Consider the following 26,421-nt stretch of genomic DNA (forward strand, 5'->3'; position numbering starts at 1 on the left):
ACTATACTTGTTTTCAGAATATCTACAATGAATATGCATGAGATAGGTTTGCATAAATGGAGACAATATCTGCAAATCTCTTTCATGCATGTTTATTGTGAGTTTCCTAAAAGCGAGACACTAAGTCAGTGATTCCCAAACCTGGTCCTGGAAGCACACTAGCCAGTCAAGCTTTCAGGATATTCACAGTGCATATTCATGAGAGAGATTTTGCTTTCAGTGTATGCAAATCTCTGTCATGAATATTCATTGTGGATATCCTGAAAACCTGACAGGCTGGGGTGCCTCCAGGACCAGGTTTGGGAACCACTGCACTAAGTAGTTCTGTAGGACTGATATGATAAACACTGAGGGCAGATGTACTAAGAAAAGAAAAATGTAAATTTCCTTTGCACATTAACGGCCAGATTCTATAAGTGGCGTCTGAAAAATAGGTGTATTCAAAAATAGCGCTTAGCACTATTCTATAAACTGTGCATAAAGTTAGGTGTGTCTTATAGAATAGTGCATAGGGCTGGGGAACGTGCCTACATTTAGGTACGGCAATTACGCCACTGAAAACCTGATGTAAATCCCTGCACCTAAATTAGGCATGGTTCCTCTGAATTCTATAACCATGTATGTAAATTTGAGGAACACCGACTCCTTCCATGGCCACGCCCTTTTTTAAAGCTTACGCGCACCTCTTTTTAGAATAAAAAGATGCACACATAAATTCCAATTATTGCCCATTAATGCTGATAATTGGTTGTTATCAGCCAATTATCAGTGTTGATTTGTTTGTTACTCAAGTTGTCTGTGTAAATTGGACACATGCAATTTAACATATGCAACTACAATCCAGAGTAAAACTGTAATTTGTGCATGCTATCACAGAGCACACCTACTGTTTGGTGTTTTAGCATGTGAAGTGCCATTTGAAAGATTCTTATTTTTTGCAAAGAGTAAAATGTTGCACATGTAAACTTTACGTCTGTGAAATTTAATTCAAGTTATTTATTTACTTAAGATACTTTTAGCCCATAATTTCTAAGAACCAATGTAGCTTACAACATACCTGCACAATTGTTGTGATCCTGGATGGTGAGCCGTAGGACCATAACTGGTTTTCCGGCCACAACAGACAGGTTACTTCTGGAGTAGAAGGAGGAGGAGGAGGCGGCAGGACAAGAACTTGGCACAGCAGGAAGCTAGGAGACAAGGCAGAAGCTTGGCAAGCTGGGAACCAGCGGCAAAGCAAAAATTTGGTAAAGCAGGAACCAGGAGACACCAGTTGCGAAGGCACACAAGGCGGGACTGAGCTTCCTTAAAAGCGCTCAGCCCCATGATGACTCCCAAATGCTCCTCCGATGTCCCACAAGTAGCCCTATATTCAGTGGGCTGCAGTATGCACACGTGCCCTAGGAGGGTGGGCGCCCCGGTAAGTCCGTCGGGGTTGGGGCTGGAACTGTGACAACAATAACATTCAATTAATGTTAGTGAGTTGCTGCACTGTAAAATCATACAAAATAGCAGGTCAGGTTTCACCAACTATAAATGTCTCCATCGCTGCAAGCTTTTTTATCTTTTTTGTGAAATTTCCTGTTTTCCTACCAGGCTGTTACCTGTTTTGCATGCAAATCCCAGTAGAAAAACACTGTATGCAATTTGACAAAGTTTTCTCCTGCTGGTATTTTGTTCTAAAATACAGCTTTAAGAACCTTTTCCATCTTTCTCAGCTATTTTTGTTGTGGTCTTTTTATTTATTTTTTAAAATGCTTATATACATATGTAATGCTATGGATTTACAGCCTGTCTCACTAACACAGACTGCTCAATAATTACCGTGGATTCTTTTGGATTCGTAATAAGTAAATGAAACCTTTATTAGGGAAGCTAAATTCTACAATGGTTAATATACAGTGGGGGAAATAAGTATTTGATCCCTTGCTGATTTTGTAAGTTTGCCCACTGACAAAGACATGAGCAGCCCATAATTGAAGGGTAGGTTATTGGTAACAGTGAGAGATAGCACATCACAAATTAAATCCGGAAAATCACATTGTGGAAAGTATATGAATTTATTTGCATTCTGCAGAGGGAAATAAGTATTTAATCCCTCTGGCAAACAAGACCTAATACTTGGTGGCAAAACCCTTGTTGGCAAGCACAGCGGTCAGACGTCTTCTGTAGTTGATGATGAGGTTTGCACACGTCAGGAGGAATTTTGGTCCACTCCTCTTTGCAGATCATCTCTAAATCATTAAGAGTTCTGGGCTGTCGCTTGGCAACTCGCAGCTTCAGCTCCCTCCATAAGTTTTCAATGGGATTAAGGTCTGGTGACTGGCTAGGCTACTCCATGACCCTAATGTGCTTCTTCCTGAGCCACTCCTTTGTTGCCTTGGCTGTATGTTTTGGGTCATTGTCGTGCTGGAAGACCCAGCCACGACCCATTTTTAAGGCCCTGGCGGAGGGAAGGAGGTTGTCACTCAGAATTGTACGGTACATGGCCCCATCCATTCTCCCATTGATGCGGTGAAGTAGTCCTGTGCCCTTAGCAGAGAAACACCCCCAAAACATAACATTTCCACCTCCATGCTTGACAGTGGGGACGGTGTTCTTTGGGTCATAGGCAGTATTTCTCTTCCTCCAAACACGGCGAGTTGAGTTCATGCCAAAGAGCTCAATTTTTGTCTCATCTGACCACAGCACCTTCTCCCAATCACTCTCGGCATCATCCAGGTGTTCACTGGCAAACTTCAGACGGGCCGTCACATGTGCCTTCCGGAGCAGGGGGACCTTGCGGGCACTGCAGGATTGCAATCCGTTATGTCGTAATGTGTTACCAATGGTTTTCGTGGTGACAGTGGTCCCAGCTGCCTTGAGATCATTGACAAGTTCCCCCCTTGTAGTTGTAGGCTGATTTCTAACCTTCCTCATGATCAAGGATACCCCACGAGGTGAGATTTTGCGTGGAGCCCCAGATCTTTGTCGATTGACAGTCATTTTGTACTTCTTCCATTTTCTTACTATGGCACCAACAGTTGTCTCCTTCTCGCCCAGCGTCTTACTGATGGTTTTGTAGCCCATTCCAGCCTTGTGCAGGTGTATGATCTTGTCCCTGACATCCTTAGACAGCTCCTTGCTCTTGGCCATTTTGTAGAGGTTAGAGTCTGACTGATTCACTGAGTCTGTGGACAGGTGTCTTTCATACAGGTGACCATTGCCGACAGCTGTCTGTCATGCAGGTAACGAGTTGATTTGGAGCATCTACCTGGTCTGTAGGGGCCAGATCTCTTACTGGTTGGTGGGGGATCAAATACTTATTTCCCTCTGCAGAATGCAAATAAATTCATATACTTTCCACAATGTGATTTTCCGGATTTAATTTGTGATGTGCTATCTCTCACTGTTACCAATAACCTACCCTTCAATTATGGGCTGCTCATGTCTTTGTCAGTGGGCAAACTTACAAAATCAGCAAGGGATCAAATACTTATTTCCCCCACTGTATATCAAACCTATAAATGGCAAGTGCGCAGTAGAGACTTCCCTCTCTGTCCCGCCCCCGCGTCAAGACGTGATGACGGGGGGAGGGGGGCGGGACAGAGAGGGAAACTGCGCGGAAGGGGAGGGAGGGAACTGCTGACGTCACTACCGCTCCCCCCCCCCCAAGGTAGCCGCTACCGCCCCCCCCGGAGTCGCCACCACCCCCCCTTCACCCGGCCCGGGCCCTCTCTTCATTATTCAACTTACAGCAGCGCCGAAACAGCAGCAAGCAGCTCAGCTTCAGCTCCCATCGGCCTTCCTTTCCTGCCTGTGCCCCGCCCTCGCCGACGTGACGTCACACGAGGGCAAGGCACAGGCAGTGAAGGAAGGCCAACGGGAGCTGCTGCTTGCTGCTGTTTTGGCGCTGCTGTAAGTTGAATAACGAAGAGAGGGCCCGGGCCGGGTGAAGGGGGGGCGGGGGCGACTCCGGGGTGGGGGGGCGGTAGCGGCTACCTTGGGGGGGAGGGGACATGGGAGGTCTCAGAAGGAGGGGGGGCCTTGGAGCTGGGAGGGCTGGACTGAAGGGGGCCTTCCAGCTGGCTGGGAAGAAGGCACGGGGGGGCAGGGGGCCTTGGAACTGGGAGGGAGGGCAGGGGGGCCCTTACAGTTGTGAGGGAATGGGGCCCCTTACAGTTGTGAGGGAATGGGGCCCTTACAGTTGTGAGGGAGAGCAGGGGGCCTTGGAACTGGGAGGGAGGGAAGGGGGCCTTGGGAGCTGGGGGGGAGGGCCTGGGGCCTTGGAACTGGGAGGGAGGGAGGGCGGGCAGGGGGCCTTGCAGCTGGGAAGGGGGGAGGACTGGAGCCTTGGAGCTGGGAGGGAGGGACAGAGGGGGCCTTGGAGCTGGCAAGGAAGGAGGATGGCAGGGGGCCTTGCAGCTGCAACGGGAGGGGGGCCTTGGGAAAAAAACATTCCAATACGCGCCCGTTTTAACGGGCTTAACGGTTAGTATATATATATTTTGTATATGTGCTAACCATTATGTGTGTGTGTGTATATATATATATATATATATATATATGTACTGTATATATATATACACATAATAGTTAGCACATGTACAATGATTAGCTGTATAAACAAGTATTACATCACTGGTCTCTACATCTCTTAGACCAGGAAAAGAAGCAAACACAATGATTAACTGTATAAACAATCATTATTTATTTATTTATTGCATTTGTATCCCACATTTTCCCACCTCTTTGCAGGCTCAATGTGGCTTACAATACATCATGAATGGTGGAAATATCATTAGAAAATATACATTTAGTATTATAGAAGGATCTTAGTTAACATGATTATGAAAAAAAGAAAAGAACATGATAATAGTATAACAAGCAGATATTATAAGACATTTCAGAATATATGTGAAGGAGTTGTGTTTGTTCATGTTTGTTGATCTTTGTGATAAGCCTTATTAAAGAGATGGGTCTTCAGTAGTTTGCGGAAGTTAGTTAGTTTGTAGGTCGTTTTTAAGTTGAGCGGCAATGCGTTCTATAACTGTGTGCTCAAGTAAGTGAAGTTTGATGCATGCATTAGTTTGTATTTTAGACCTTTGCAGTTGGGGAAGTGCAGGTTGAGGAATGTGCGTGATGATCTTTTGGCATTCCTTGGTGGTAAGTCTTTCAGGTCTGACACGTAGGCTGGTGCTTCTCCGTGAATGATTTTGTGAACTAGGGAGCATATTTTGAGCGTGATGCGTTCTTTAAGTGGGAGCCAGTATAGCTTTTCTTGTAGGGGTTTAGCACTTTCATATTTTGTTTTACCGAATATCGACACTTAACTGCAGTGTTCTGGGCTGTCTGAAGTTTTTTGATTATTTGCTCTTTGCAGCCAGCGTAGAGTGCGTTGCAGTAGTCTAGATGACTGAGCACCATTGATTGTACCAGCTAACGGAAAACGGTCCTTGGGAAGAAAGGTCTTACTCTTTTTAATTTCCACATTGAGTGGAACATCTTATTGGTTATGTTTTTCGCATGGCTCTCTTGTGTTAAGTGTCGATTGATGGTGACTCCAAGAATTTTTAGAGTGAAATTGGGAGGTTCAGATTTGGTGTGTTGATGGTGGTAAATTTATTTGTATTATGTTTTGAGGTGAGATTAGGCATTGGGTTTTTTCTGCATTAAGGTTCAGCTGAAATGCATCCGCCCATGAGTGCATGATGTGGAGACTTTGGTTGATTTCATTGGAGATTTCCTTTAGGTCTTGTTTAAATGGGATGTAGATCGTTACGTCATCTGCGTATACTGTATGTATGGGTTGAAGTTTTGGTTTGATAATAATTTGGCCAAGGGTAACATCATTAAGTTGAATAGAGTTGGCGAGAGGGGGGAACCCTGTGGAACTCCACATTCAGGTATCCATGTGGCTGAAGTATTCGAGTTAGATGACACTTGGTATGATCACTGGTCTCTACATCTAAGTAATGCAAAGAGTTCTTTAGACCAATAATATACATACATACAATCATCACTGGTCTCCATTATCCAGGCTTTTATCATCAGCTGTGGGGGCCCGGTTCACACAGCGAGAGCTAGGAGCTTTGGACCAGGAACAAACCTTCTGCGCAGTCCATTCGTTACTCACAGATGAACCCCACCTTACTGTGACAAGCCCTCCCTTTTTATTAAGCTCTGAGCCCATGTCCAGAGCTAAGGAAAGTTAAAGAAAGCTTCTATGGAAAATCACAGAATGCTTACTGTGGTCACATGCTTTCCCAAGTCCAGGTGGCCAAGCTGGGCCTGGGAAATAAGTGCCATCCTCCCCTTTGCATACCAAATTAGTTAGAGCTGTGTCTTATCTTCTGGATCCCAACTTGTTTGCAAGAAAAGTTACTTTCGGTCAAAGACAAGATTTCAGAATGTATTATCGGACAAAAGCAGGGTTGAAAAGTAATCCTTTAAGGTAACACTTAAAGAATCATTTTTAAACAGAATTACTTCTAACCAACAATACAGGGTTGAAAAACAATCTTTAAAATTCACTTCCATTACAACATATTGTTCCAAGATAATATATTTCGATACAAAAACAAGAAGAGGTGTCAAACACTAAAGAAGAAATACAAATACGGATAAGGAAATCTTAATTACCTATTCAACTCAGTCCACTAGTAATAGGAGGGGGGATATCCAGCCAGCAAGGATAATATCTAGAAATTATTTACACAAAACTAAATAACCTAAAAGGAAGTAACTAGGTGGTGTATTATTCCTATGGAATGGAAGTCTTTGCTGGCTCAGTTGATAAGGGAGGAGATTCTCTACTCTTGGAGTCCAAAAAAGTAGACAACTGACCTTGGTCAAAGAAAATAAACTTTACAGACTGATATTTGATAACACATTTGCAAGGATAATTCAGCCAAAACAATGCACCAAGCTGTACCACTCAAGGTTTTAATAAAAGAAATTGGTCCATTCTTTTCTGTGTGAGATGTGAGACATCTGGAAAAATATGAACCTCGCAGATCAGGAAAGGTGTCCCTCTATTCCGGAAGAAAAGCTTTAACATCCAGTCTCTTATGGTTCCAAAATAAAATTAGCTATCAAAGTAGCTGGTATAACACCTTTGCCTTCTTTTCCTATAAGTTGAGCAACATTTAAAGAGTCAGAAGATATTTCAGGTCCCAAAATTTCATGTTCACCTTCCTTCTTTGCAACAGGTGGCATATAATACACTCTAGATAGAGGAGGACAAGATTGTTCTGGATTCTTTAATATTTCCAATAAATATCTTTTTTAAGATAAACAAAGCAGCTACTGCAGGAATTTTAGAAAAATTAGTAAAATGCAACATTTTCCTACGAATAACGTTCTCTAAATTCTTGATCTTATGAGGCAACATCAGTGTCTTTAATCACTGCCAACTGCTGGTCTGACAATGATTTAGAGGCAACTTTTCTTGTGGTCTTTTACACAGATGGATATGGACTAAAGTTGTTGTAGTGCCATTAGTACATAATAGGAAATAGGTCTGACAGTGGGACCTGTAGTAGATAATGCATGTTAATGCACATTAGCATATTCTAACACGGTATTACACATTAGCAAATCTAGCCCATAAAACTGTTACATCAAGGACTGTGAAAATCATGCACGTTCTCTGTGCTTGAGCTAAAACAAATGGTCTAAGGGTCCTTTTACCAAGCTGTGGGAAAAAGGGCCCTGTGCTAGCGGTGAGGGTTGTTTTCCCCGTGTGCCAGGGCCCTTTTTACTGCAGCAGGTAAAAAGACCCGGGCACATGTGGCCATGCGGCAAGAGAACTCTTACCGTATGGCCATGCGACAGGGAGCCCATACTGCCACCCATTGAGGTGGCGATAAGTACTCCCGCGCTAACCCGGCGGTAACTGGGTGGCGATGCCCGATTACTGCTGGGTTACCGCCGTACAAGCCATTTCTGGGGGTTTTTTCCCCTGGAAATGGCGCACACTCAGGGCGGGGCTTACTGCCGCTCTGTAAAAGGGCCCACTAGTAACTGTGAAATGCTTGGGATTCCATTTCAGTTTGTTATTTTTCTCTGGCATTCTGCCTTTCCAAAAATATGTTTTTTTAAAATGATTCCTAGTTGTCCCTTTCTCAAAGTAGTAGTTCTAAAACTCATTTGGCCTAAAGACAGAGCTAACACAAATATTTATATGGCCTTTGTCCTCTAGAGTTTCCTGAAGATAAACTAGGTTCAGCAGCAGAAGCCCTTCCCAAATGGCTTTCCCATAAAATATGAACAGAAGAATTAGAAGCTGGAAGGGTATCTGCTACAATCATATTCTGATGGCAGTCTATGGTAGTTCCCCTTTAAGACCCAAAATTGAAAGTCAACAGAGGGCAGAACATGCCAGAAACCAGCCTAATAAGAACCTAAGAAGCAGTTTGGAAAAGAGAGACTGAAAGGAAATATTATAGAAGCTTATAAAATTATGAATGAGGTGGAACACTTGTTTAACCTTCCAAACAACACAAAGTCAAGAGGACACTCTTTGAACCAGCAGATTGAAAAGAAATTGTAGAAATCTTTTTTTTCATGCAGGGTATAATTAAACTGTAAAAATAGTTGCCAGAGGATGGAGTCAGTTTGACCAATATAGCAGAATTCAAAAGAGGTTTGATAAGTTCCTGAAGGAAAAGTCCATAAAAATTATTAGCCAGGTAGACTTGGAAAATCCATCACTTATCCCTGGAAATGAACTAGAAGAAATAGATCTACTTTTTGGGACCTGCTGAGTAGGTGACCTGTATATTACTCTGATATAAATACATTTTCCTTTCTCTCTTTCCAGTTTAACCACAATACTTCTTTCGTAGCCCACGTGTCCTGCAGTTCTGTCACTTTAATATTATTCTTAACATCTCCTCCACCCTTTTTTCCTACCCTGTCCTTCCTGAATAGATTATAGCTAGGTTTAACTATATTCCAGTCATGGTTCTCCGTGAACCAAATCTCCGTGATTGCCACTAAATCCAAGTCTGTTTCTATCATTGTAGCCTCTAGATCTATGGCTAGGTTTATTTTTTTTTCAGCGCTGATTCTTATGGCGCCATATATAGAATCTACCCTTTATTGTTTCAGCAGTGGGTAATGGAACCAACGCAAGATGGAATTATTCTGGATCTGGTGCTTACAACCGGAAAGAATGTATCTGATATCACAGTGGGAGACCATTTTGCATCTAGTGATCACCGAATGGTGTGTTCAATATTAACGAAGCAAACACCCACAGAAGGTGATCTCTCCACAGGAGAAGCAAAGACAAACACACAAACAGTGGATCCAAAAAAGAGTCCTCTCACAGTTGGTGTCTTCCCAAACAAGGTCTTTATTCAAATCAATAAAAACAACCCGACACGTAATGTGTTTCGGCCGTAAAGGCCTGCGTCAGGGGTCTATAAAATAAACATAATAATAACCATAAATAGAAACAAATGAAAAAAATGTGTGCATACATCTCATGAAAACGTATATATGAAAACATACACATATAAACATAAACATTTTGTACACAAAATAAAATATAGATTACTTAAAAATGATGAATAATAAACTAAAATATAAAATATGGCAATGTATTGCAAGGAACATACCTATTGATCTTTGATGCAAAATAACTTGTAAAGCAGTTGACTCACAGTCAAATGTCTGCTAAAAGAGATATCTAGAACAAATGTATGAATAAATCAGTACATCATATCCAAAGAATGGATGTAGTTACATATATTATGTATGTGAAAAGAATAGAAATAGAATACAGGAAACACAATGCCACACATACGTGGATATCACATGTAAAATGCAGGATGCAAAAACACCAACCTACCACATATACATTCTACATACATAAGAACATTAAGAAGAACCCAACTAATTTTGTCACATATGGAACTTAAATAGTATAGATAGGGATTTCAAAACAACTCCAAATGAAGTGTAGATAAGTGTACAAAAACGTATCGACAATGTATTGAAAATCAATGAAAAATAAAAAAATGAATGAATGAAAAAATAGGAGATAAATAAAAAATGAGACATAAACCTTTAATACATAAAAGGGGGGAAAATAGGTCAAAAGAAATCCAAACCTTTATATCTAGCGCAAAAATATATAATGCATAAAAGGTCAAAAGAAATCAAAACCTTTTATATCTAGCATGAAACAATAGAACATTTAATGTGTTAAAAATGCATGGTAAATAAGATGTGACCTTCTGAACAATTATACCTTCTAAGGTACCTAACTGAACTGAAAAATGAACTTGTGGAGCTTCTGTTAGTGATATGCAATTTATCCTTAAATTCGGGCGTGGTACCAGAAGATTGGAGGGTGGCCAATGTAACGCCGATTTTTAAAAAAGGTTCCAGGGGAGATCTGGGAAATTATAGACCAGTGAGTCTGACATCGGTGCCGGGGAAAATGGTAGAGGCTATTATTAAAAACAAAATTACAGAGCACATCCAAGGACCAAGTCAGCACGGCTTGAGGCCTAGATGCACAAAACTCTAACGACCCTTTAATGACCCTCTAACGACAAAATTTGCGACCGTTGCATGCATTATAGGCCTTTTTCTGAAGCCACTAGCAGATAACGAAAACGGAATGCAAACCAGAAACTACCATTGAAATGTGGACAATTCGCTATGCACTAACCATACCGACGATTCTAACGAATCATTTAAAGTGACAAATTTAGCGAGCTCTCAGACCTGTCGTTCAGGGCTGAGCTGTCATCTCCCCGCTCCCTCCTGCACCTTAAAAATGCAAGCTGGCATGTAAAAAAAAAAGTTATATAAAAACACAAACCGATAGCTCCCACTTCCCCCTGCACTAACCAAAACATAAAAAAATCCAAATAGATCGGGAGGGGGCAAAGGCGCTCGTCAGGAGCGTCCTGTATGGGCGCCCTTGTCCCCCCCCCCCCGAGATTGCCACTGTTCCCCGCTTCAGCCGGTTTAATAAAAACAAATCTCCAAATTTTCTCATCCCCGGTCCCCCTCCCTTCCTGTGTTTCCTGTCCATTGCTCCAGGGCTCCATCTCCCACCATCCTCCGCCTCCGCCCCCGTGCCCCGCCCTCTGGGATCATCGCCACCGCTCCCACCCTCCACCGGACCCCCTCTCCACATTACCGTCCCGTGCAGCGCCTCTCACCTGTATGCGAAGGTGCTGCACGGGATAAAACATCTGATCGCCAATTGCTTCTCTCTTCTCCGATGTCAATCTGTTGTTCCTGGGCCCGCCCTCCATTGACGTAAGTTATCTACGTAGGCGACGATCCCAGGGGGTGGGGCACGGGGGCGGAGGCGGAGGATGGTGGGAGGTGGAGCCCTGGAGCAATGGACAGGAAACACAGGAAGGGAGGGGGACCGGGGATGAGAAAATTTGGAGATTTGTTTTTATTAAAACCGGCTGAAGCGGGGAACAGCGGCGATCTCGGGGGGGGGGGGGGGGGCAAGGGCGCCCATACAGGACGCTCCTGACGAGCGCCTTTGCCCCCTCCCGATCTATTTGGATTTTTTTATGTTTTGGTTAGTGCAGGGGGAAGTGGGGAGCCACGTGTTTGTGTTGTGGTTTTTTTTGGACTTTTGTGGCATGCGCAGAGCAGCCAGCATAACGCTTGGCTGCTCTGCGCATGATTTAGGGGCCGATTACGATGGGGATTATGATTCAGTGATACATTGTACTTCTGGATACCGCAACGAACATGTTTGACCTGTTTTTTTGGTGCATGCTTCGGTTTTTCAAAATCGTTAAGGACTTTAACGATTTAGATTTTGTTACGTTTGTTTGATGCATCTGGGCCTAAGTGTGGGGAAATCTTGCCTGACCAATTTACTTCAATTCTTTGAAGGAGTAAACAAACATGTGGACAAAGGGGAGCCAGTTGATATTGTGTATCTGGATTTTCAAAAGGCGTTTGATAAGGTACCTCATGAAAGGCTACAGAGGAAATTGGAGGGTCATGAGATAGGAGGAAATGTCCTATTGTGGATTAAAAACTGGTTAAAGGATAGGAAACAGAGAGTGGGGTTAAATGGGCAGTATTCACAATGGAGAAGGGTAGTTAGTGGGGTTCCTCAGGGGTCAGTGCTAGGACTGCTGCTTTTTAATATATTTATAAATGATTTAGAGATGGGAGTAACCAGCAAGATAATTAAATTTGCTGATGACACAAAGTTATTCAAAGTCGTTAACTCGCGAGAGGATTGTGAAAAATTACAGAAGGACCTTACGAGACTGGGAGACTGGGCGGCTAAATGGCAGGTGACGTTTCATGTGAACATGTGCAAGGTGATGCATGTGGGAAAAAAGAACCCGAATTATAGCTACATCATGCAAGGTTCCACATTAGGAGTTACAAACCAAGAAAGGGATCTGGGTGTCATCGTTGATAATACACTGAAACCTTCTGCTCAGTGTGCTGCTGCAGCTAAGAAAGCGAATAGAATGTTGGGTATTATTAGGAAAGGTATGGAGAACAGATGTGAGGATGTTATAATGCCGTTGTATCGCTCCATGGTGCGAGCACACCTTGACTATTGTGTTCAATTCTGGTCGCCGCATCTCAAGAAAGATATAGTAGAACTGGAAAAGGTGCAGCGAAGGGCGACAAAAATGATAGCGGGGATGGGACGACTTCCCTATGAAGAAAGACGAAGGAGGCTAGGGCTTTTCAGCATAGAGAAGAGATGGCTGAGGGGAGACATGATAGAGGTATATAAAATAATGAGTGGAGTGGAACAGGTGGATGTGAAGCGTCTGTTCACGCTTTCCAAAAATACTAGGACTAGGGGGCATGCGATGAAACTAAATTTAAAACAAACTTTATCATGAACACAGCAGGCATACTATGTTCTCATTCTAGGGTCCAAAATTATACAACTCTTTACCTCCCCATCTCAGACAATTAACTTCTCTTTCACACTTTAAAGCTGAGTTAAAAATTTTTCTAATTCGAGAAGCTTCTAGCTAGCTTCCCTGCAGTGACGTACCAAGGGCAGAGCGGTGGGGGCGGTCTGCCCTGGGTGCATGCTGCAAGGGGGTGCAGGGAGCAGCTGTGCAGCTGTCAGCTCTGCCGGTTCCCTTCTCCCTCTGACATTACTTCCTGTTCCGGGACAGGGAACTGGTGGAGCCAACAGCCGTGCGACTGCTCCCTGTACCCCCAGGAGGTGATGCGCTGGGGGAGGGGGGGGGGGGTTGGATGGAGGTGATGTGTTGGGGGAGTAGAGGTGATGCACCAGGGGAGGGGGGCTTGCAGTGGCAATTTGCCCCGGGTGGCAGCCGACATAAGAACGCCACTGCTTCCCTGATACTCCACTGTTGCTTGAATCACAGTATCCCTGACCATATTGTATTTCCCCTTTCCCTCTTTCCTATCAATGTTGTAGTTCTCCCCATTTTTACCCCTCTTCTTATCTGTCTGGTTTTAATATTTTATGTTATTTCTATCTATTCTCTTATTTTAGATTGTAAGCTGCCCAGATAGATTTTCTATTGGGCGGAACAGTAAGTTCTAAATAAACTTGAAATCTTTCAAAAAATGTACACTCAAAGGCTTTTGCTTGGTATGTAAATGTGTCCCTCAGATTTTCCCTTCTCTTTCAGTTCTGTGCCACCTTATCTGTTGGCGAGGGAGTATGTTTATTCAAGGGCTCAGCAACTAAACTAAAGGGGATACAGAGTACATCTTGCACTGCCAGGCAAATCGAGGGATCCTCTGTGTCGGTAGTCACTTTCAAGGTTATGCCCTTGGAGCTGGGCCTGCACACTATCAACTTTACACTGAAGTCTGAACATGGAAGTGAAATTCTAGTGAAAACATTACGGGTTGTGGTAAGTAGATGACATTAGTCTAAGTCAGATATATAGATAGAGATCAGCTACCGATGTGCAGGAACAAAAAACAAGAAACAGTCACAGGAATAGTGCAGAAGAATGACACCTCCAAAGACATGAGGGAGCCAAAGTAATTTGTTTTACTATTTTTCTAATACATAGTTTACTTTGGCAATATATTGCAATCAGCCTTGCTCTAGCCTTGAGCAACAACACTTTTGGATAAGAATACCATAATTCCTATTGTACAAACATTTCTGTCCACACCACAGCCCTCATTTTTTGTACTTTATATATAGCATCAATTATATTTGTTTATCTACACATTTTATGTGAATAGCATTTTGTAGTTTATCTTTTATGATTCATTATCATTTTTATTTTTTATTCACATGTCATTTTAACATATGAATGTGATGTTTGTTTTATAACTATAGTTCTTTTTATTATTATATTTTAATGAATGCATTTTTAAATGTTATTCTCATTCCAAATGTTTTTTAGACTCCTGAGGCAAGCGCAGCCAACGCCGAAACATGACACCATGTCAAAGCGTCTGCGAGTTTGAATGAATTCTGTGTATGGCTACTTTGGCTCCCTCGTGTCTTTGAAGGTGTCATTCTTCCTGTGACTGTTTCAGATATATAGGACTAGATTCAGGGGTCCTTTTACTGGTCTGCAGTAGTGTGGGCGCATGTTTTTGGTGCGTGCTGGGCCATTTTTTTTTACCATGGCTGTGGAAAAGGGCTTTTTTAAAATGGGGCAGTAAATGGCCATGTGCTAAAATTAAAAGTAGCACGTGGCTATTTACTGCCTGAGCCTTTACCGCCACCTATTGACCTGGCAGTAAGGGCTCAGTGCGGGCTTACTGTACGCTAAACAGGAAGTACCGCCGGGCTACCGCAGCAGCCCGACGGTGGTTCCCAACCCCAGTATGCACCATTTCCGGCGTTACAAAAATATTTTAATTTTTGTAGCACCGGTGTTTACCCAGTGGTAATCAGGTAGCTCGGTTACTGATGCATTAGCGCAGGAGCCCTTACTGCCACCTCAGTGGGTGGCGGTAAGTGCTCTCCCCGAAATGGCTGCGCGGCAAGTGCTTCACTTGCTGCATGGTCATTTCTTTTAAAAAACCCAGCCTTTTACCCACTGCAGTAAAAGGGGGCCTTAGGGCGCATCAAAAACACGCACTGGTGCCAGGGCAGGCCCCCTCTATCCGCAGCTTAGTAAAAGGACCCCAGAGGTTTTATTAGTATAACATGCAGATAAAGTTTATCTGCATCATTCACTGTGACATGCATCAGAGATGACTTTTTTCTTGCCCCAACCTAAGTTTAGGGGAGGGGGTGATTTGAGGATGTGTCCTTCACTAATTTAGGTCATCACTACCCAACCAGTAGGGTAGTGGGTGGGTTATAAATTTCATAAATTAAATGGTAACTATAATTGTTCACAAATGTGTCACAAGCAACAGTAACAGTAAATGCATAAGCTGAGAAGCATTTGTGAGCCTTGTGCTGACTCTGTTCTCCTTTTAACTCTAGCCGGAGGGGGTGAAAAGGGAACATCATGTTGGTTTCATGCTCGACCCGCAAGGAGTTTATGGTATGGACTGTGACCAGTACCTGGCATTCTGCTTAGTTAGGCAGGATCCAAACACTTCTGCTTGCATGTCTCAATCTATTTTTAGCAAGCGCAGTACTTTCCAGAACAAAAGCTGATCTGTCTCACCACATTCCGGAATGCCGCAGGGCTTCTTGCCACTGTGATTGTTATTATTTCTATGGACACAACCCTTTGTGGAGATCTCTGCATGCTTTGGGAAAATTCTATGACTGGGCACCACAATGTAGGTGCCCCGATGCCACATGCCGAGTAGTGGCGTAGCTAAGGGTGGGCCTGGGCCCACCCACTTTGGGTTCAGGCCCACCCAAAATGCTGTCACCTTTGTTAAGGCTGGCAGGGATCCCACAAGCCCCACCAGCTGAAGAGGTTCTCTGGCAGTCAGAACAGGTCACTCCCGTACTTGCTTCAGCCAGTGGCACTGTCCAAGCACTGTCATCGTGCCAGCTTCCCCAGTCCCACGCATGCTCATCAGGGGGGGAGGGCAGGAGGAGTTGTGTTCCCACCCAGTTTGGGCTCAAACAAAATGTCTGGCTACGCCACTGGTGCTGAGCACTAATTCTATAATGGCATCTGGGTGCCAAGATTCTATTAAAGAATAATGGCATAAGTTGGCATCAGTGCACCTACATTTTGGTGCACCCACTTACACCATGTTAATGGCAGGTGTAAATGGACACACCTAATTTCAGCAAGTTATGTCTGTAAGTTGGAGACATGCTCATGCCCCTCCCATGCTACTCCCATTTGTACACTCCCCCTTGCAGCTACACACTAAGGGGCTCTTTTACTCAGGTGTGGTTGGCCTAACGTGAGCCTACCGTGTACTAAAAGGGCACTACTGTGGAATGTGCTGAGGCATCTCATGGTAGTTTCCTGCTCAGCGCACACTAATCCCACACTGCAAAAAATATTTTTTATTTTCCAGCACAGGACACATACCCATGGGTGGAGAGTAGGCATGCCTGTGCTAATTGGGTAGCATGGGTACATTACTGTGCACAATCCGATTAGCTTGGTAGCCCTTAGATGGCAGTAAGGGCTCCCGCAGTAATGTCCACACGCTAATGGGGAAATTAGCGAGTGGCCATTCCAAAAAAATATGGCATGGCAGCCATTTTACTGCCATGCTAAAAATGGCCGCAGCAGAAGGAAATCCCAAAAGCTGACACCAGCGCTGGGCACTTTTTAGTGTGGCTTGGTAAAAGGACTCCTAAGGCACTTAACCGCTACGTTACAGACTACTGCACAGTACACTTGCTATGGTACATATATGCCAAATTTCTCAGCATGTACACACGCATAGTTCACGTAGTTGTACATTATAAGCATCCCTATGGAGGTTTTCTCTCGCTCTCGCTCTCCCTCTCAAGACTCATACATATGGCTGAACTTCCTTGCAGGCCTTTGCAACTTCAAATAGTCCAAAAGATAACTGCATATTCATTGTGATTAAAAACAAGTACCTCAATCCATGACCCTCTGTGATTGCAAAGCATATCAGTGTCCATCTGATAAAATATGTTTCTAGTGGTGGTCCATATGATCCCTCTCTGAATCTCCTTGTTATCATCCTATGCTTAGAATAAACTCCCTGAGCCCATTCACCAAGCCCCCCCCTGCCCATCTTCAAATCCTTGCTCAAAGCCCACCTCTTCAATGTCGCCTTCTGCACCTAACCATTATACCTCCATTCAGGAAATCTAGTCTGCCCCAATTTGATTGACTGCACTTTTTGTCCTTTAGATTGTAAGCTCTTTTGAGCAGGGACTGTCCTTCTTTGTTAAATTGTACAGCGCTGCATAACCCGGGCAGCGCTTTAGAAATGTTAAGTAGTAGTAGTATTTAGTGTAGTAGTCAAAGTCTGTCATTGTTAGTGTTATATTCCACAAGACTGAATTCCCAGAGAACATTAAAGTTTCCTGGGCTTTTTAAACGTTTGTGTAAAATGGAAATGGAAAGTCTGAGTTGTGAGCTAAGGCTGTCCACACCCTTTGTGGCCTTTTTGCTGAGACTGAACAAATGCACAAGAAGGGGTATTAATGCCCTGCCACTGCAACCTATGGGGACATAAAATAATGGCCATGGCCAAAGCAGAAGAATTAAACCTCCTGCTAGAAAATTAAAGAATAAATTAGATAATGGTATAAACTATGCTCTTCATAAACAGAGCAGTAATACTGGAAATGGTTTTCAAGGGTGTCAATGCGGAGGAACTGAAAGAAATCTCAGTGAACCTGGAAGATGTACTGAGACAAATTGACAAGTTAAAGAGTGATAAATCACCTGGACCAGATGGCATACACCCCAGTTTACTGAAAGGACTCAAACATGAAATTGCTGATCTGCTGGTGATCTGTAATCTGCCGTTAAAATCATCCATAGTACCTGAAGATTGGAGGGCGGCCAATGTAATGCCAATTTTTAAAAAGGGTTCCAGGGGTGATCCTGGAAATTACAGACCGGTAAGTCTGACTTCAATTCTGGGGAAAATAGTAGAAACTATTATAAAGAATGAAATTACGGAACACATAGACAAACATGGTTTAATAGAACAGAGTCAGCAGGGTTCAGCCAAGAGAAGTCTTGCCTCACCAATTTGCTTCGTTTCTTTGAAGACGTGAATAAACATGTGGATAAAGGTGAGCCGGTTGATGTAGTGTATCTTGATTTTCAGAAAGCTTTTGACAAAGTTTCTCTTGAGAGACTCCTGAGAAAAGTAATAACTCATGGGATAGGAGGCAATGTCCTTTTGTGAATTAGGAATTGGTTATTGGACAGAAAACAGAGGGTAGGGTTAAATGGCCGTTTTTCTCAATGGAGGAGGGTGAATAGTAGAGTGCTGCAGGGACCTGTAATGGGACCAGTGCTATTTAACATATTTATAATTGATCTGGAAAATGGAATGACGAGTAAGATGATTAAGGGCCCCTTGTACCAAGCTACAGCAAAAGGGAGCCTGCGCTGGTGTCAGCGTCTGTTTTTCACACGCACTGAGGCCCCATTTTACGGCAGCGGGTAAAAGGGAAGTCTCTCTTTCCTGCAGGAAATGGCCATGTGGCAAGTAAAGCACTTGCCGCATGTCCATTTCAGAGGGGAGCCCTTACCACCACCCATTGAGGTGACGGTGAGGGCTCCTGCGCCAACCAGGCAGTAACTGGGCAGCGCGCAACACTGTCCGATTACCGCTGGGTACACTCCAGCGCTACAAAAATAAATAAATGGTGCACTTGGAGTGGGAAGTACTGTCGGGCTGCTGCGGTAGCCCGGTGGTACTTCCTGTTTAGCTAGCAGTAAGCCTGTGTTGGGCTTACTGCCGCTTAGTAAAAGGGGCCCTAATTTGCAGATGACTCAAAACCTTTCAAAGTTGTCAAAGCGCATGCAGATTGTGAAAAATTGCAGGAAGAACTTGGGAAACCGGAAGGCCAGGCATCCAAATGTCAGATGAAGTTTAATGTGGACAGATGCAAAGTGATGCACATTGGGAAGAATAATCCAAATCATGGCTACCTGATGCTAGGGTCCACCTTAGGAATCAGCACTCAAGAAAAAGATCTAGATGTCATTGCAGACAATATGCTGAAATCTTCTGCTCAGTGTGTGGCGGCAGCCAAAAAAAGCAAACAGGATGCTAGAAATTATTAGGAAAGGAATGCAAAATAAGACCAAGAATATTATAATACCTCTGTATCACTCTATGGTGTGACCTTATCTTGAGTATTGCATTCAATTCTGGACGCCATATCTCTAAAAAGATATAGCAGAATTAGAAAAGGTTCAAAGAAGAGCGGCCAAAATGTTAAAGGGGATGGAATGCCTCCCATATGGAGAAAGGTTAAAGAAGTTAGGACTCTTCAGCTTGGAAAAGAGATGGCTGAGCGGGATATGATTGAGGTCTATAAAATCCTGAGTGGTGTAGAACGAGTAGAAGTGAATCGATTTTTCACCCTTTCAAAAAGTATAAAGACCAGTTGACACTCAATGAAATTACAGGGAAATACTTTTAAATATTTTTTCACTCAAAGAATTGTTAAGCTCTGAAACTTGCTGCCGAAGGATGTGGTAACAGCGTATCTGGGTTTTAAAAAGGTTTGGACAAGTTTCTGGAGGAAAAGTCCATTGCTATTGTGACAGACATGGGGAAACCACTGCTTGCCCTGGGATTGGTAGTATGGAATGTTGCTACTATTTGGGTTTCCGCCAGGTATTTGTGACCTGGATTGGCCACTGTTGGAAGCAGGATACTGGGCTAGATGGACCATTGGTCTGACCCAGTATGGCTATTCTGATGTTCTAATATTTATGCTTTTACGTAATTCATAGAGTCCCATACCCCAAGGACAAACCAAATTATCACAATTATGTTATTATCCAAATTCAACTGCTGCACATTTTTTGGGTGAATTCTATATATGGCACCAAAAAAATCAGCGCGGAAAAAAGCACTATTCTATAAACAATGCTTAATTGCAACTAACTTTAGGCATAGCCATTTGCACCAACTGAACCGTGGTGCAAATGTATGTGCCTATATTAGGTGCGTATCCCCTTCATTCTATAACAACATGCGTAAATGTTAGGAATGCCTCCGTTTGGCCCATGCCCCTCCCATTTCTGTGCCTCCTTTTTTTTTAATTTATAGAAGTCTTTATTGAATATTGAGAGCCAACACATAGCAGAAAAGTAACATCAAGCCACATACGGCTACTGAAGCAAGTGCAACAGAACAAGGGAAGAACGCAACTTCCAATTAACAATAACAGTAAGCGTTTAACTCTCAAACCAAGGACAATAAAAGCCCAGATACTTCTAAGATTTCTGACCAGTTTTTTTGTAAGTACTCACAACCCCCCCTTAACAGAAAAAAAAGTAGAGAGAAAAAAATTAATCCCCCCCCCCCTCACCCCACCTCCCTCCCTCCATCCCCTGTCCCCTCAACAGCCAAAACTATTTTCAGGAGCAGTGTTTCAAAAAAGGATCCCATATAGTTTCCCATTTGGCTACAGTGTGACAACGCTTTGCCCAAAGTCTCTCCATTTCACATATATACCATAACTTATTTACCCATTTAACCAAAGATGGAACCAAAGGTGACTTCCAATGAGCCGCCAAAGTAATCCTAGCTGCTGACATCGCTTAACATACTAATAAAGCCTGCAATTTGGTAAGGCCAGGAGGAAAAGAAAAAATTCAGGTGCTCACTTTATGGGTTTAGACAACCAACTCTGTAATCTACCTCACTTGAACTCTCATATAAAATTCATGCACATGTATTTCAATTAAATCTAATTAGTGTCAGTAATTGGTGGTTGTCAATTATCGGTGTGAGTTAGATTGTTATACAATTAAATTGTGCGCACAAATTGGGCGTGCAGCCAAATTTGTGACACAATTTTTAGCAACTTTTATAGAATTTGGGGGCTTGTCTACGTCTGAAGGACGAGAGAATTGTGTTAAATTTGCTAGAACTTCACTCTAGGATCCCAGGTCTCAGGTAGCAGCTCTATCTCCTTAAAAAGAGAAAACAAGGTTTCAACTCCATGTGTTTAGTGTTATATAGATTCTGCTGATGCAGTAGAATTAAAATGCAGCTGAAATTTCTTCAGCTCAGTTGGCAGGAATGTCCAAATGCAAGAAAATATATAATGGGGCTAGTAAATGGAGTGGTCAAGCAGGAAACATGCTTAGATCACCCCACAGATATTATAGAGCGAATATTCTTGCATCGTTCTAGGATGAATGAAATGGCATTTTTGAAAGGATGTCCAACTCAGAATAGGGATGTTCAAGTCAGAATGTCATCTCACATGTATTTCTGAACGAGATACAGCCTGTTTGAAAATACTTGAGATGGACGTCCATGTGCTGGAAACATCCGGCATGAACATCCATTTTGCAAACTGAAATGACCAAATTATGAATAGGGCAAAACAAGGGACATGGACATCTATATAGCAGCATAGGAACATCCATCTTAAAAAATGGCCACACAGAGGTCCATGCAGAGCAGTGGGCTGAGAATCATGGGACCCAGGTTCAAATTCCACCAGCTATTTGTGAATTTTACTTTTCTCCGAGGACAAGCAGGCTGCTTGTTCTCACGACTGGGTTGACGTCCGCGGCAGCCCCCACCAACCGGAAGAAGCTTCGCGGGACGGTCAGCACGCAGGCCACGCCCACCGCGCATGCGCGGCCGCCTTCCCGCCCGTGCGCGACCGCTCCCGCCAGTTACTTTTTTCCCGCGACTGAGAGAGTGGTGCGTTTGCCTCTCTCTCTGTTCAGCCGCCGGATTTTCGACCGCGTTTACGCGGATCGTCGCTTGGACCGTTCGGTTCCCTCTGTTTTTTGTTTGTATTGTTTAAAAAAAAAAAAAAAAGAAATTTCTTTTTGCGCGTGTGGAGCACGCGCTCCCCCTTTTCCCTCGCTTTCTAGCGGGGACGCCACGTTGCGGCCTAGTGGCCGCTCGGTCGGTTGATTTTTTCGTGGTGTGATTTTAGCCACCATTGCCGACTTTGACTTCGCCGACGCGATTTTTCCGTCGATGTCCTCGAAGGTCCCGAGTGGATTTAAAAAGTGTGGTCGCTGCGGCTGGCCGATCTCGCAGACCGACACCCACGCTTGGTGCCTCCAGTGCCTCGGGCCGGAGCACAATCTCAAGTCGTGCGCTTTGTGTCTCGGTCTCCGGAAACGGACTCAGGTTGCGAGGCAAGTTCTGCGGGACCGTCTTTTTGGAACTTGCGCCGGCCCCTCGACGTCGACCTCGACAGCATCGGTATCGAAGGCCGGTTCTTCGGTACCGGTATCGATGCCCGAGACATCGGCACCGATGGCAGCGACCCCAGGAGAACAGGTCCCGTTGGCCCGCCGGTCCGCCGGTGAGAGTGGGGTTGAGAGGCCGCGTGGGCAGTCGGCCCCGGTCACTCCCTCAACTCGTGAGCCACGGGACCGAACCCTGTCGGACCCGGTACCTCGAGACCGAGGGGGATCGACCTCCTCCTCCTCCATGCCCTCCGGCACCGGTGACGTGCACCGGAAAAAAGATAAGAAGCGCCGTCACCGGGAGCCCTCGGTGCACCCTGAAGAGGAGTCGACGCCGAAGCGTCATCGCAGAGAGGAGAGATCTCCGTCGGTGGTGGAGGTACCGACGCGTCGGGGTTCCGGCACCTCGGTGCCGTCTCCTGGCCCCCAGCAGCTTCTGGCACCGACACCCTTACCGGCCCCACCGCCTTTCCCGGCAGCGGGCCTGGACGAGTGCCTCAGAGCCATCCTTCCGGGGATCCTGGAAGGGCTGATGCGCCAGGCTGTGCCGGCGTCGGGGGTGCTTGCGCCCCCGGCGCCGATGACTGTGGCGCCGGCGAGCTCTAGCCCGGCGCCGGGGCTGTCGACACCGCCGCCGCTTGCGGTGCCGGTCTCGACCGCCACGCAGGTGGAGTCCCCGTCGACGTCGATGGAGGGAGCTCCGTCCCCGCCGGCGCGGGAGTCCACCGCTCGACGACACCGAGACCTTGGTGCCTCGACGTCGAGCCGGGCCCGGTACCGGACTCAGCTACATGAGCTAATGTCCGATACCGAGGATGAGGACTCGTGGGGGGAAGAGGAGGACCCGAGATATTTCTCCTCAGAGGAGTCTACGGGCCTTCCCTCGGACCCCACGCCGTCACCGGAGAGGAAGCTCTCACCTCCTGAGAGTCTCTCCTTTGCCTCCTTTGTGCGGGATATGTCTATAAGCATTCCCTTTCCCGTGGTCTCTGTGGAAGAGCCGAGGGCCGAGATGCTCGAGGTCCTCGACTATCCATCACCACCTAGAGAGTCCTCCACGGTACCGCTGCACAATGTCCTGAAGGAGACGCTGCTTCGGAACTGGGTGCGACCACTAACTAACCCCACCATTCCCAAGAAAGCAGAGTCCCAGTACAGGATCCACTCTGACCCAGAGCTCATGCGGCCCCAGTTGCCCCATGACTCAGCGGTCGTGGATTCTGCTCTCAAGAGGGCACGGAGTTTGAGGGATACCGCCTCGGCGCCCCCGGGGCGGGAGTCTCGCACTCTGGACTCATTTGGGAGGAAGGCCTACCAATCCTCCATGCTCGTGACCCGCATCCAATCTTACCTGCTCTATATGAGCATCCACATGCGGACCAATGTGCAACAGCTGGCGGACCTGTTCGATAAGCTCCCGCCGGAGCAGTCCAGGCCTTATCAGGAGGTGGTCAGGCAGCTGAAGGCGTGCAGAAAGTTCCTGTCCAGGGGGATTTTTGACACCTGTGACGTGGCATCTCGTGCTGCGGCCCAAGGTATAGTGATGCGCAGGCTCTCATGGCTGCGTGCCTCTGACCTGGACAACCGCACCCAGCAGAGACTGGCTGACGTCCCTTGCCGGGGGGATAATATTTTTGGCGAGAAGGTCGAGCAGATGGTTGACCAACTGCATCAGCGGGAAACCGCTCTCGACAAGCTCTCCCACCGGGCGCCTTCAGCACCCGCCCCCGCGGGCGGGCGTTTTTCCCGGGCTCGGCAGGCTGCACCCTATTCTTTTGTGAAGCGTAGGTACAACCAGCCGGCCCGAAGGCCTCGTCAGGCACAGGGACAGCCCCAGCGCGCTCGTTCTCGTCAACAGCGTGCGCCTAAGCAGCCCCCTGCGCCTCCACAGCAAAAGCCGGGGACGGGCTTTTGACTGGATCCACGGGAACATAGCCGCCCTACAAGTGTCCGTACCGGACGATCTGCCGGTCGGAGGGAGGTTAAGATTTTTTCACCAAAGGTGGCCTCTCATAACCTCCGACCAGTGGGTTCTCCAAATAGTGCGGTGCGGATACGCCCTGAATTTGGCCTCCCTGCCTCCAAATTGTCCTCCGGGAACTCAGTCTTTCAGCTCCCATCACAAGCAGGTACTTGCAGAGGAACTCTCCGCCCTTCTCAGCGCCAATGCGGTCGAGCCCGTACCACCCGGGCAGGAAGGGCAGGGATTCTATTCCAGGTACTTCCTTGTGGAAAAGAAAACAGGGGGGATGCGTCCCATCCTAGACCTGAGAGGCCTGAACAAATTCCTGGTCAAAGAAAAGTTCAGGATGCTTTCCTTGGGCACCCTTCTGCCAATGATTCAGAAAAACGATTGGCTATGTTCCCTGGATTTAAAGGACGCATACACTCACATCCCGATACTGCCAGCTCACAGACAGTATCTCAGATTCCGCCTGGGCGCACGGCACTTTCAGTATTGTGTGCTGCCCTTTGGGCTCGCCTCTGCCCCACGAGTGTTTACAAAGTGCCTCGTGGTGGTAGCGGCCTACCTACGCAAGCTGGGAGTGCACGTGTTCCCATATCTCGACGATTGGCTGGTCAAGAACACCTCGGAGGCAGGAGCCCTCCGGTCCATGCAGTGCACTATTCAGCTTCTGGAGCTGCTGGGGTTTGTGATAAATTACCCAAAGTCCCATCTCCAGCCAACTCAGTCTCTGGAATTCATAGGAGCGCTGCTGAATTCCCAGACGGCTCAGGCCTACCTTCCCGAAGCGAGGGCCACCAATCTCTTGGCCCTGGCTTCGCAGACCAGAGCGTCTCAGCAGATCACAGCTCGGCAGATGTTGAGACTTCTGGGTCATATGGCCTCCACAGTTCATGTGACTCCCATGGCTCGTCTTCACATGAGATCTGCTCAATGGACCCTAGCTTCCCAGTGGTTCCAAGCCACCGGGAATCTAGAGGATGTCATCCGCCTCTCCACCAGTTGCCGCACTTCACTGCTCTGGTGGACCATACGGACCAATTTGACCCTGGGACGTCCATTCCAAATTCCGCAGCCCACAAAAGTGCTGACGACGGATGCATCTCGCCTGGGGTGGGGAGCCCATGTCGATGGGCTTCACACCCAGGGTCTGTGGTCCCTCCAGGAAAAGGATCTGCAGATCAACCTCCTGGAGCTCCGAGCGATCTGGAACGCACTGAAGGCTTTCAGAGATCGGCTGTCCTGCCAAATTATCCAAATTCGGAGAGACAATCAGGTTGCAATGTATTACGTCAACAAGCAGGGGGGCACCGGATCTCGCCCCCTGTGTCAGGAAGCCGTCAGTATGTGGCGTTGGGCGTGTCGGTTCGGCATGCTTCTCCAAGCCACGTACCTGGCAGGCGTAAACAACAGTCTGGCCGACAGACTGAGCAGAGTCATGCAACCGCACGAGTGGTCGCTCCATTCCAGAGTGGTACGCAAGATCTTCCGAGAGTGGGGCACCCCCTCGGTGGATCTTTTCGCCTCTCAGACCAACCACAAGCTGCCTCTGTTCTGTTCCAGACTTCAGACACACGGCAGGCTAGCGTCAGATGCCTTTCTCCTTCATTGGGGGACCGGCCTCCTGTATGCTTATCCTCCCATACCTTTGGTGGGGAAGACCTTACTGAAGCTCAAGCAAGACCGCGGCACCATGATTCTGATAGCGCCCTCTTGGCCCCGTCAGATCTGGTTCCCTCTTCTTCTGGAGTTGTCCTCCGAAGAACCGTGGAGATTGGAGTGTTTTCCGACTCTCATTTCGCAGAACGACGGAGCGTTGCTGCACCCCAACCTTCAATCCCTGGCTCTCACGGCCTGGATGTTGAGGGCGTAGACTTCGCTGCGTTGGGTCTGTCTGAGGGTGTCTCCCGGGTCTTGCTTGCCTCTAGGAAGGATTCCACTAAAAAGAGTTACTTTTTCAAGTGGAGGAGGTTTGTCGTTTGGTGTGAGAGCAAGGCCCTAGAACCTCGTTCTTGCCCTGCACAGAACCTGCTTGAATACCTTCTGCACTTATCAGAGTCTGGCCTCAAGACCAACTCAGTAAGGAATCACCTTAGTGCGATTAGTGCTTACCATTATCGTGTGGAAGGTAAAGCCATCTCTGGAGAGCCTTTAGTCGTTCGATTCATGAGAGGCTTGCTTTTGTCAAAGCCCCCTATCAAGCCTCCTACTGTGTCATGGGAT

At 46.0% G+C, this 26,421-nt stretch overlaps 1 protein-coding gene across 1 annotated transcript in view; it reads left to right on the forward strand.

Annotated features, from left to right (window-relative positions):
* Window positions 1–26,421, forward strand: part of C5 (complement C5) — a 157,731-nt gene that overhangs the window by 83,314 nt on the left and 47,996 nt on the right. The window contains exons 21-22 of the mRNA XM_030207569.1: window positions 13,620–13,847; window positions 15,395–15,455. Coding sequence (XP_030063429.1) covers window positions 13,620–13,847; window positions 15,395–15,455 — 289 coding nt within the window. The remainder of the gene's footprint in view (window positions 1–13,619; window positions 13,848–15,394; window positions 15,456–26,421) is intronic.

This window comes from Microcaecilia unicolor, chromosome 6 (genome assembly GCF_901765095.1).
Source record: "Microcaecilia unicolor chromosome 6, aMicUni1.1, whole genome shotgun sequence".
Classification (NCBI taxonomy): domain Eukaryota; kingdom Metazoa; phylum Chordata; class Amphibia; order Gymnophiona; family Siphonopidae; genus Microcaecilia; species Microcaecilia unicolor.